Source organism: Pithys albifrons, chromosome 8 (genome assembly GCF_047495875.1).
Source record: "Pithys albifrons albifrons isolate INPA30051 chromosome 8, PitAlb_v1, whole genome shotgun sequence".
Classification (NCBI taxonomy): domain Eukaryota; kingdom Metazoa; phylum Chordata; class Aves; order Passeriformes; family Thamnophilidae; genus Pithys; species Pithys albifrons.
The window spans coordinates 35231520-35244408 of NC_092465.1; the positions used below are offsets into that span (position 1 = coordinate 35231520).

The window sequence follows — 12889 nt, forward strand, 5'->3', positions numbered from 1 at the left end:
CAAGAAAAAGGTGGATTTCGGTGGCAATTCACACCAAAAATGGCAGGTGAGGACAAATATTCACTGGAGGTTTTTATCATTGCAGTCTTAAATTTTTTGGAAGATAAAAAGCACTTGCTGGATGCATGGAACATTTCAGCCTCTCAGTCCTAATCTGCTCTTTTCTGGTTAAACACAGAGGCTGAATATAGTGGCTTCCCCCACCACAGAGGAAGATTACTTGAAACGCATTTGCTAGAAACAGTTGAAAAGGTTTTGTTTGGTTGGTTGGGGTTTTTTTGCACTGTAACTCTTTCACCAGCTGCCAGCATCCACCCAGTGTTATTTGTCCAGCAAGGTGACCCACACAACTCTCAACCCAGGCCCCACAAAAATTGTCTCATTTTAAGTATTACGCACAAAGATGGGTTGATTATTGCTAAGAGGGGTCTGGTCTGTATTTTTCATACGGACTCTGAATATTCAATCAAAGAATGCAGAATCAGGTTAAAAAAGGGTGATGAAATCAGTCATGACACAATTATCCAACTCTATTTGTTGTGACCATACCCAGATGATAACAAGCATTTGTGAATAAACACACACCAAAGCTTGTATATAGCAAGAACGTGGTGTTGAGGGGGAGACTTTTTGTTGTGAGACTTAAAAGCAGACCCAAAATACCCCAGTGTCTGCTCTTACTCCTTATGCTCAACTGATTTTACCATTGACATCACCAAGAGCTGTATGCATGGAAAAAAGGAGGAGGGAAGAAGACCCCCAAAGCACGCTTGGATATTTCCATGCTATTGATCTTCTGGTCTTGTAAAGAACTCAAATGTCAGACTATTTGCAAATGAATGACAAACAACATTTATAAATATCAATCAGCTCTCAACTTTAGAAAGCCAAAGCTGAAACCAGTACCAAAACTGATATGTGGCGTGGCATGGCCAGGAATAAACCTGAGGTCTTTGCTATTAGCTAGCAGTGCCAATAATTTATTTATTTATTGCTTGTTTAATTGTTTTCTTCTAAATGTTTCCATACATTACAATGCCCCCAAGAGATTCAAATAATGGTGCAATTCCAGCAACGAAGTCTCCAGGGCACCACCACTTCCCTGGGCCAACTCAACAGCCAGTGTTGGCTTGGACAGCTTCAACAGGGCTTAGCACAGAGCTCCAGGGTTTATTTTTCCATCAAGACAAAATTTAGGGGTGCTTCAGGCTGTGTTTACTGTGCCATTTGCAGTTGGAATGTACACGTTCTACTTCATCATATAAATAAACGGGAAATCTTAAAGTGGTTGTACCCAGGGCTGCTTATCTCTCCTGAGGAACAAGATTTCAGGCACTAAAGGGGGTCATCACACCAGCTCAGGTCACTCCCACCAGAGAGAAAACAGACATGAAACAGATGCGTTGGATAATTTGTCATCACTGTAAACAAACCTTATACTTGAGTGCACATTTATGGAACAAGCCGGTGTGGAGAACAAATCAAAGCATGCTGGTTACACCACTAAGCAAGGAAGGTCAGGTGAGACAGACAGCTCAGCTTTAACAAACACATCAGGGCAAACTGGGGGCTGACTGGGGTACTTACATGAGTCAGCTCTGGGCACTGCCACAGAGCAATACTTCTGGTTCTCTGTACAGGAACCACTACAGGCCTGGGGTTTCTTTACATTTCCCTTTCCTGTTAGGCCTCATTTCTAACAACATCCATGGCACTTTAATTGCCACTTGGAGTTACCAGCTAAGTAAATGACTTCTTAAACTTCTATGCAAACAGTTATTTGTACCATGCTTTTCACACTGCTGTCATCCAAGGTTTAAGACCTGTACCAACTTTTCCCATGTTTAATGATACTCTGTGTATCACCCATGGAAGTCACAGGAACAGAACTACAACACTAGGGTTTTTTTTAAATCTGTGTTATAGGATGGGAAGGAAATACTTGCAAAAAGCATCTTTGAGTAGAAACAAACTTGGAAAATCATGACCTACACAGTAGGATTTTGGCTTTAATGCTTTTAAAGAAATGCCTGTGACTGTACACAGTTACATGCTATGGGGTTACTTCCTGGCATGGCCCACAGCAGGACAGCCAGCTGCCAAAAATCAATTCCTCTGTTGATTTTAGAAAGGAATCACTGGGGTCCTTCACGGCAAAGATGCTCAACGGATGCTGCAGTGCTGTCAACAAGTTGAGTTTAACATTAATTTTCCACATATACTGGTGGTATCATTTTCTTAGTGTTGGCAAGCCTTTTGTCATCTTTCTGGGGCAGCTACTCCCCCGTGACTTTCATGTGACCTGGATATTTGCCCTGTCAAGCGCTTTGCACAATAAACACACAAGCGAGCACAGCCTTTTGGTGTTGCTCGGTGTCATGCAGAGATGGAGAGCACCCAGTGGGGCTGGCGTGAGGGTTAATCAGGCAAGACAACACAGGGAGATTAATGTTACGCTGCCTCATCACACTCCCGTTGCCTTCCGTCACCCCACAGGCTATTGACCTTCAGATGGAGTCTCAGGAATAAAAAGAAAGGTTTGATCTCCACGACTTCTGTTTTGAAACAGAGGAAAGCTGCTCGGAAGGCCCTTTCCATGCTGGAATTTCATAAACAGAGGAGGGACAAAGGGAGACTGTCTTATTTTTTTCCCAGGAAAATTGGGCCTCCATCTTGCAGTCACAGTACAGATCCGTTGAAGCCAACGTGGTTTGCAGGGAGGTTTCAGTTATGGGAAGGGTCCAGTGCTCTGGCAGGTGGAAGTCATCAGCTTGTAAAGAAGGCATTCCTGCAACACTCCAACCACACACCTTCTTCAAGTGCATTAGGAGAGAGGCTAAGGGCCAGCTCAGGGAAGGGGTTTTCAGCAGAGAAGTTCTCCACTCAACTTCATTTGCTGTCTTCAGCCAAGAATGTGAAGAGTGGCACATTGCCTGTCCCACCCCTAATAGCTGTAAGGGGACATCCTGCACGGCGTCCCCACAACCAGCAGTGACCTTCTCTGTCTCCTGAGGGTTTTCAGTCAGGGCCACATAGTCAGGGCCACCATCAGGTGTGGTGTGTTCGTCCCCTACTTCCCTGCCCTGGGAATGAATTGGACGGGGCAATTTAATAACTCAGCAGAGCTCCCTGCATTTGTCTCCATGCCTGGATTCCAAAGGATGGCCACACCGTGCTGCTGCCCATCCAAGGACTCCTGCTCAGCAGCTGCAAACACGGGGCCACACGCTTCAAACCTTTGTTTTTAAACCTCTGAACATCCATCTCAGTCTTGCCCCTACAAAGGCTTCACACAGCACAATGCCAGCAGCTGCCACCAGCCAGCCATTACCTGTGATGTCTTTAACCAGTCCTTTGGCCCCAGCCTTTTCTGGAGTCATGGATGAGCGGACACTTGCCACTAAGTCTCCCACTATGCCGTGGAGAGCAGTGAAATTCTCTAGGTTGAAGCGGTGCGTGTTGGAGGGTTCTCTCGCTATCTCCTGTAACTCCCCTGGCCCCGCGTCCTGCACGCCGACCGCAAACAGGTTTACACGGGCTGACTTAGTGACAGATGAGGGCAGAGCCACATCATCCCGGGACCGTCCATCCGTTAACACTATAACAACCTGGGGGACGCCTTCACTGGCTCTGCTTCCAGCAGCTTCAGTGAGATGGTTCTCCATTAGGTACTCTAATCCTTTTCCAGGCTCGGTGCCTCCCCCCACGTAAGACATGTTGGCAATATGGGACAGGACGTCTCGAGTAGAGGGGTAGGTATTTAACTGGAACTCTGTGTGGGGGTTTCCGCTGAACTGGACCAGGGCAAAGCGAAAATCATTTCCTCCCACATCTAAAGCTTTTACAACATCATACAGAAACTCTCGAACAAGTTGGAAATGTTCCTTCCCAATGCTCCAGGAGGAATCCACTAGAAATATTATATCAGCCACGGCAATGGTTTTGACAGCTTTAAAAAAACAGATGAGGGTTTAGGATTTTCTAGCAGTCAGCACAGTCACACCTCCTCCTCCTCACCCAAACAACCAACAGCCCCTTCTGCATGGTGAAAGTGAAGCTGAGTTGCCCCTTTCCGCCCGCAGCGAAACGAGAAGCGCTGGAGAACAACCAGGCAGCCATCAGCACCCTGACACTGCAGCACTGGGGGACAGGAGAGGACAGCATGCAACCTTCCCTTCCCAGAGAGGAGCAGCTGAGGTGCTTCTCCCCTCCCAGACCCTCACCACACGGGTTTGGCCTCCAGCACTGAGCCAAAGACATCAGCAGCTTCCCGTGTGATGTTGGACTCAGTTTCCAGCTGACCGTGGGCTCCTGCATGATTTTGCTGACTCAGGGCTTTGCTGGCTCTGTAGCAGCGCTCAGCAAAGAAAGGGCTCCTTGGTTTAAGCAACCTGGGTGCTGGCATGAGTTTTCCATATCTTCCTGCTGTTAGCACCCCCCTTAACGACACCAGCTCTGGTCCCAAAGGCACCAGCACCTCCTCGTAAGCCTTTCTGCAGGTCAGTGGCAGTGCTCTTCTCACTGCTAAACATGCAAGGTGGGCAGAGCAGCTCTGCCCAGGTGCAAACCCTCTTGGGGCCACCCTGGCTGCACATCCCACAGCACAGTGCCCCTCAAAGGCAGAGCATCCTCAAAGGCACAGCACCGACCAGCCACATGCTCGGGCAGGCACTGTGCATGTTGGCAGGGGTTGGGTCCAAAAGGGCCCCAGCCAGGTGGGAACTGCAGAGCAGAAGGTCATCAATCCACAACACGCCGTTGACATGCATGTTAAAAACCAACCAGTGCAAAATAACGGCTCGTTGGTACCGGGCCAAGGTGAAGTGAAGCAGTCTGGTCTTACCTGGCTGCTGCTGGGCACGAACCGAGCAAAACCCTGGGAACAGCAGGCAAAACATTGCCACGAAGGGCAAGTGTCGATGTTTCCTCATTTTGGTCTTTTATCTGAGGTTTCCTTTGACTCTCTTTGTTTCAAAGCACCCAATGTCAGACCTAAAGGAGAAAACAGGGAGTGAGAAACAGCAGCAGTGCTGGCCAGGGATGGATGAGGCATGAGAAAGAATAAGCCAAGCAATCTGGTTTTACAAGGTTTCTGTGGCACTTTGGCAGGAAAGAAAATATTCTATTGCTGGACAGTCTGCTTCATGGCAAGCAATCCCCTGGGAGAGGAATCCTTGCTCAAATAATTGACATTTAATCAGCCCTGTGGACTCAGATGACTTTCTTCTTGCCTGTGCTGTCCCAGGTAATACCCAGTACATTGGAAATTGCTGAGTCTCCATTTCTATCATCAAAATATGTCACTGCCTCTCACCTGCCCTCCTCACCCATGGACAACCAGCTGAAACATCTTGGCAAAGATGCTCCCTCTTGCTGTTGCCCTTTCTTACTTTACTTTTTCTGAACATCATAGTAATCGCCCTGAACATCCCACTTGGCCTCAGTTCACCTTTTCGGCTGCCCCAAACACACAAATGGAAATTTAAACACTCCAAGCCCAAATGAGCCACATGATCTGGCTGTACAGCAAAAAACCCTTGGACTCCCCCAAGCTCACAGCCCCGGTGGTGGAATAGCCTGCGCTGGTTGATCATGTTTTGGAAAGGCCCCAGGAATAATATTTTACCTCTTGGAGCCAAAACTATAATTTAAGCAAGTTCCTTATCTGTGATCCACCTGGCAAGCCTTCAGAAACAACGTCTCCATCAGGAAAGCTGTGTTTCTGTTGTCATGGAGATGACCAATTTATTATTTAATCTTCATGTCCAAGCACATGGAGCAGAAACCAGCAAGGCTTGCTTAACCCAGAAAATATCCTCCCAAAAGGGAACACAGTGATTTAATGCTTTTCATTCCCCAAAACGAGCTCAATTATTCAAATCATCCAAAAGTGACTCAAATACATCACTGTTAACCAGGTCATCATTAAAAAAAAAAAAAGAAGAAGAAGAAAAAAAAAAGTAATTTTCTTATTACCATCCTGCCAGTTCCATCACTCCAGAGAGTTATGGCCAATACAAGAGCCTAAGAGGGCTCAGGGGAAGGCAAGCCCCCTTTCTGAGGAAAGCCCTGGGAATGACACTGATGGTTATTGTTGGCATGGCTGGAAACAGAACCAAGAGCTGGGAGTTTGGGAAAATTGGAAAATAAACAGCTAATCCCACATTCATTGAAGAAACACTCCTCAAGGCTATCAGAAGGCAGTTTATTGGAAGGGAAGGGACAACTTCCACCTGGTTTCCCAAAATCTGACCTGATCCTGACAGTTCCACTGGCTCCCTGCATGCCAAAGCTGGGCTTGGGTCTACCCCTTTTTGCAGCATTTGCTCCTCCATGTGCTCCAGATGGCATTTATGATGCTGGAAAAAGCCATCTCCTTCCTTTCCCCCCACATTTGTGAATAATAATGATAAAAATAACAACAATAATGGCAGGTGGAGAGGCATTTGACAGGCACCCAGAGCCAGCAATTAGCACTCAATGTTAATTAAGACACGGCAAGTCTTCCCTGCTGTTGGCAATCCCTCAATACACAGAGGCAGCTGCCACAGCCCAGAGGTACCACCATCCTTCATAAACAGATTTAAAAATCACCTTGGTGAGCTGGCACTGGTCCATCCCCCTGGCTGCTCCAGTCCAGGCCAAACCTCCCAGTGCCCCCAGTGTGAGTCAACCTGCCCTACTGGGCTGTTTGCCTGATGGACAGCTTGGAAAAACTAGTTTCACCCAAAGGATGCAGGATTAGCCATGGGGTTCGACCCCTGAACACACAAATACAGAAAGTTCTGTAGATCCCAGAGCTGAGGCTTCCAAAAAAATCACTGAGCTTGTGACAACCACCCATCCAACCCCACTGGAGCATCTCTCCTCTGGGAAGAAGAGGTTTATAGAACATGGAAGATCTGCAAGTTTCTGGAGAGGGGTTTGCCTTGCAGCACCCATTGGGAGTGTACAGAAGTCAGGAAGAACTCTCAGGCACACGGTGGGATTGTTGGGGTGGCCTGTACAGGGCCAGCAGTTGGACTTGGATGATCTTCGTGGGTCCCTTCCAACTCAGGATGTTCCATGATTCCAAGATAAAGGGGCTGATGTGCATGTCAGAGAGCAGGGACTAAGAGACCAATTTCTTTGCCAAGTGTGTAATGTAAAAAAACTTGGTAAGCGTTTGTGGATCCTCTTTTATCTTTCCTTTCAACTCTGAGCATCTAAGAACCTTGGCTGCTCCCTGCCCCCAAAGGGTGGGATGCCACAGAGTGAAAATGCTGCTAGCAATGAATGAAAAACATGAATTAAAATGCATGCTAAGGAAAACCAGCCCACTAAAATAACATAAGTTGTAAAAGTGCTCATATTTCTCCTCCGAAACACAGCAGGTAATGTTAACATCCTGTTTATTAGGACACTGCCAGCCTACCCCATCAACAGCTGGGGATAAGCAGAGCATCAAGATAAACCAGTGAAAATGAATGTCTTGCCAGTCAACAAGTGACAGGACTGAAGCAAACATTTGGGAGCTTTTTGGTATTTACACTGAGCAGCTGTGCAGAGCCTGTTTACAGTCATGAAATGCAGCAGAAGGGAAAAGGGAAATTTGCTGGTGCTACAAAATCTGCCCTGCCCTTGGGATCCCCTGTGACCCTCCCACAGTCCTTGGGCACCATGAGAGAAACTTGGATTAACAGAGTGTACCAAAGCAACACTCAGTTTCAGCTTCTATTTATTCTCCCTGATGAGGAAATGAAGTCCTTTTCCCAGGCAATAAGAAATTGCCTGCTCTTTTCAATCACCTCTTTCCCCATTTCAGCCTTTAGGAGGCCTCCAGATCCATCTCCAGCTTTCTCTGTGACCTCCATTCAAGGTATTTACAGCTCAGTGAAAGCAGAGGGACTTGTTCATCAACAAGAGATGAGCTTCAGCATCATGCAAAAGCATCCTCAAATCACAGGAGCTGAGATTAGTTATTACAAGGGGAAAGGCAGCCAAGTCTTGCAGGAAGAGGTGACTGATGCCACCCAGGACTGACAACTTATGGAACAGAGGAGCCTTTAAGAAGAGCTGCTCCTGATCAGGGTTTTCCCTTACACTTCCCTGTCACCATGGCACTCATCAGCAAATGAGGAAGAGCTGAGGTGCTTGTGGAAAAGTGGACAAGGAGATGACCTGTATCTTGTGGTGTTGTTTGGTCTGGATTTTTGTTTTTTTAAATTTCTTTTGGGGTGTGGTTTTTGGTTTTTTGTTGGGGCTTTCTTTGAGGCAGGAGGTTTGGACTAAAACTCTGCTCTGATCTGGTTTGACTGAGCCAACAGCAAGAAAAGTGGGTTTAAGACAGTAAATTATGTGACTTTTATTGCCTGGCTTGCCTTGGTGAGGCACAGCAAGTAACTTCTGTTGCTCAATGTGTTCCTGCTTTGTGTCTCAAATTTCCACTGGTGACAGAAGCTGAGGTAGCACTGGCTTGCAGATGATAAAACTAGAGATGTGAACTCATGCTAGTTCATTTTAATTCTTGGTTATGGCAGGTATTTATTTTGCAGTTTTATTCTCCCAGGCTGTTGGATTTTCAATAACAGATTTTGAATAAGGCAATTTGACGGTGGATTGTTTCATTTTTTAAATGAAAAGTTTCTTGCAGTGCTGGGAGGGGGTGGCAGCTGTGCTGGAGCATTTGATATAACCACTGCAAGCTGGGAAAATATGCTGGAAAACCTGACTGCTCAGTGCCTTCAGGAAACAAAAGGCTTTTCCTGAACTGTGAAGAACTAGCAGCGAAATGTGGGGAGCCAGTTTCTTCATGATTCATGGGCTAAAAGACTAACTCCTGTAGCCTTCAATAATCTGAAGGGTTTATGTGTGCCTAGAGTTTATATAGTGTGTGCTGACCTCTTAATATTACAGTATGTCCTCCCTCAGAAGAAATACATCTGTTCCTAATAATGCTCCCAAAAAGCAATCATTTCTATCCCTGACACAATGAAGTGATTTCCTTAAATATTTTCCCCAGCAGCTATTTTTTTGCATATTGCATATTTCTCTGTGCATAAGATTTGACATTTTACATATTTTTTTTTCCTTTGAGTGGATGTTTCAAATTCACTTTCTAAGCAATCATCTTCCTGTGTGTGTTGGGGTATTTTTTTTCCACTAGAGTGCATTTAAAAGAAAATCTGTAAAAGTGCAAAGCAGATGGGTAAGACTTAGAAAGCAAAAGATAAAAGACAGAGGGAAATTCCTGCTGCTGTTCCATACCCCTTTGGTTCCTGCCATCTGCCCCTGAGCTGGGCTGCCTGGCTTTGGGAAGGAGGGGAAGTGTCCCAGCAGTGATTTGGGCTAAAATGCCATGATTTCTCCACGTGAAACAGCTTGGTCACCCTTTGCAAGGGACATCAGTGTCCCATGCCTGGCTGCCCCTACATCACACAGCACTGTGGCTCCACAGCCTCCAGGAGAAGCAAAGCTAATTCTAGAGACTCAGGATGAGCAGAATGGGACAGATCCTGGATTTATTCGTGGCTCCAGCTGGAGCCATTTAGATTTGCATGGGCCCTTCTTAAGCACTGCTGTGGCACCAGGAAGGTGAGGCTTGCTGAGTTGAGGGCTGCTCCTGAAACAGTATCCCTACAAAGGCAGACCTGATTATTAAGAGCAAACAAGCGTGGAAAAGGGTGGGAAACCTTCCTCCTTTTGCAAACTACACGAGCTCTGATTTCTGAACCCCATCATTCAGCCCAGTGACGGCTTCGTTGGGCTGCGTTTATCTCCTACCCAGGCAAGCTCCCTGGGTGTTACTGTTTAATAGGAACCACACACTCATTTCTGTCCTTCTAATGCAGGCTGCTGGCTTCAAATCTAGAGGGTTTTCTTTCATCCAAAGGCTGAGACTAAAATAGAATTGTTAATAAAAGCCAAGGGAATATTTGCTAAAAAAGAAGAGGAACCTCCCTCAAATATCAATGACTCTTTATGTATAGTAACCAAAGCCTCCCAGAGCCTCCCCACCCAAACAAATGAACTCCTTAATGTGCAACACAGATCACTTAAAAAGGTGGAAAAAGTGATGGGCATGTGGAGGGGCAAGGCTGGCTGTGATTCACACAGAGCCAGGCCCGCAGTGCCACCCCCGTGTCGTGCACACCCGGGACAGGGACAGCCCTGCCCACCCAGCACATCCAGCATGGGGAACACAGGCCAAGGCTGGCCAGTCACCACAGTTAGTACTGACGGAAGGAATAGGATGTTCCCTTCCCTCCTGTTCCTGAACAGGCACGTAGCAAAAGGAGGAGAGGAACTTACTCCCCCCACCCACCCTTTGACATCTGTGAATAAAGCAGAGGCTGGTTTGGCTCACCCTGAAATGGGGGAAATTTAATACACTTGAAAGGAAAATGGTAGAGATGTTTGAAAAACCAGAAAGGGGACAAGGGAGAGTGCTGTAAAATGGAAAGGGAATGAATGAATGATGATGTGGCACCAACAAGGACACGGCCCTGCACTCCTGTCTCAAAAAATGTCATCACAGCCCTCAACATGGTCAGCCTCTCTGCAAATACCAGGATGGAATGAAGGTGTAAATTTGAGGATGAAAAGCCCATTTCCCTGAGCTCTGATCCCAGTGACTCCAGGGATGGTGCCAGGGAAGTGCAGAGTTGAGTCTTTCCTCTGCCACTGCATTCCTATATAATCTTGAAGGAACACCACAGCTCCCCACAACAGTCTCAGGCTGGAGACACCTCTCTGTCCTCCACAAACCTTCTAAACTGGGTGGTTGTTCCCCAGAAACAGCACTACATAAGCACAGTAATTATCCAACCACATATACTGACTTCTTTTTTCTTTTCCTTAACCAGTAAGTAGTGGGGCAAAGCCAGAAGTTTGAAAAATGCATGATTCCTCCCCTGAGAGTGCACATGAATCATCACAGCAACCAGAAATGAGCTGAGAGTTTCCCAGTACACCCACTGGAACCACAGTGGCTTTGGCTCCCTCTGCTCCAGCCAGCTTTGGCCCCCATGCTTGGTCAGGAAACCAGTTTGGCCACAACCATTTCTCACCCCAGGCTCCAGTTGGGAAGGGAGGGCTTTGCTGAGCCCAGTGGGACAGTTATGGGGAGTCTCCAGGATTAGTCAGAACCGCCCCCTCACCAAGAGCATTGCTGTGTCAAAGCCCCAGGGAGCCAAGGGCAGCTGGGGCTACAGGGGAAAGGTCTGGGGGAGGCAGGACAGAGCGTGGACAGCAGCTGTGGAGACAGGAGGGGGCTCCAGTCAAGGCTGGAGAGCCCTTTCCCTTAGGGGAAAGGCTGATTTCCTCTCTGGGGATGACCACAAGAGAATGAGGATTATCCTTGGAGCCACATGCTGGCCCACTCCCAGAGCAATAGGGACATGCCTGGCAGCAGGACCCGAGTGGCACAGAGGTGCTGACCAGCATCTCTGCCAGGTTCATCCTGCCTCACTTCGGGACAGGAGGGGTGAGGATGGCTATCAAACACACTCCTAGCCCTGGGAGCAGGTAAGAGGCACTGAGACACCCCCTTAGCTGCACTGCCTGCAGTGTCCCATTCGTGCTCCCACCTCCTTGTGCCCAAGCAGCTCTGCAAAGCACTGCATGCCCTCCTTGGGCCACTGCTTCCCAACCATCCTGCTCTGACCCCATCAAATTGCTGCTGCAGCAATTTCAAGGTACCAAAAGCAAAACCCATCCTGCAGTAACAGGGGGAATACTCAGCTCAGTTTTTTTGAATGGACTGATTCACCTGCAGCAGCAGGGACAGGAGTGTCCCTGTACACCTGCGGTGTACTGGTTCAGGGACGAGGCTGCCAGGGTGAGCAAAACAGCAGAAACACCGAGCTTTTCCAAGTCTGATGCAAACCTGGGGATGCATTTTGCCCAAAACTCCTTGAAAACTCCCCAGGTACTAACCCTGCATTAAGGCAGGGAAAAATAGCACAGCCGCTGGCTCAGGGCTCCAGCCCAGGCTAAGGGTTCCCGCACGGAAAGCAACACTTACCCTGAGCAGACCTCCCCAAAAGTTGCCTGTTGCAGATTCTGCGTTCTCAGCCTTGCCTCATGGCGAGCAGCGCTGCTCAGCCTCCCTGTCCCCGCTGGCTCCGCTCGGTGGGACGAGGGTCGGGCTGTGCTGGTCCCTGCGTGGCAGCTGCCCGGTCTGAGCGAGGCTGCAGCAGCGGCTGGCGCGGCAGTGCCGGGGGCCGGGCGAGCCGGCGTCGCAAATGGGATCCAGATGGTCGGTGCTGGCGTTCCCGGGGCTGAGGTCAGAGCTGCTCAGCACACACAGAGCCCCCCCGGGCACGAAAACGCCTCCGCACGATGTGGCTTCCCCTTCCAGCGCTGGCCCGGCTGCGTCCAAAGTGCTGCTGCTCCCTTATTTGTGAGGGGGAAAAAAAAGTATAATAAAGGGAAAAAAGGAACAAAAAAGCCCTATGGAATTGAGGGAGCTGATTTAACTCTGTCTTTTGGCCATGAAGAGCTAGGCTTCGGTATTTGCAGGAGCCAGGAGGTGCCAAGGACCATTCCAAGTTAGGCAGGGCTCTGGCAAAGCAACGATCCAAGGGCTCGAGGCTCAGCCTCCCCCTGAACAGTCACCAGCACCTACACAGGGGAAGGGTCTCTTCATGCAGTTTCCTACTGAAATCCAACAACAGGAGGTTTTTTACCTACCCAGATGCAGAGGAAGAAGTGGGGGATTTATGTTATAACATAACTTATAAGTGAAATGTAATTCCTTAGCATAACAGTTATTTTTAAATGCATATAGATTTAAAATAAAAGTTTAAAAGGCAACAAATCAAGTCTGAAAGTTCCTGCACAGTGATCTTTAGATTTTTTTTTTAAATTTATCTAATGCAAAAGAAAACCTTTAACCTTTTATTAGGCA

The 12889-nt window shown here is 47.8% G+C and overlaps 1 protein-coding gene across 7 annotated transcripts in view; it reads right to left on the reverse strand.

The window, feature by feature from the left end:
* Positions 1-12311, reverse strand: part of COL6A3 (collagen type VI alpha 3 chain) — a 55254-nt gene extending 42943 nt beyond the window's left edge. For 5 of the 7 annotated variants that reach the window (XM_071561757.1, XM_071561756.1, XM_071561755.1 and 2 more), the window contains exons 1-3: positions 12005-12311; positions 4844-4992; positions 3332-3949 (exon numbers count right to left, since the gene is read on the reverse strand). In XM_071561757.1, the coding sequence (XP_071417858.1) occupies positions 3332-3949; positions 4844-4931 (706 nt within the window). In that variant the 5' untranslated portion in view covers positions 4932-4992; positions 12005-12311. The remainder of the gene's footprint in view (positions 1-3331; positions 3950-4843; positions 4993-12004) is intronic. The other 2 variants (XM_071561758.1, XM_071561759.1) reach the window with 2 other exon arrangements.
* Between the last annotated feature and the right edge of the window lie 578 nt (positions 12312-12889).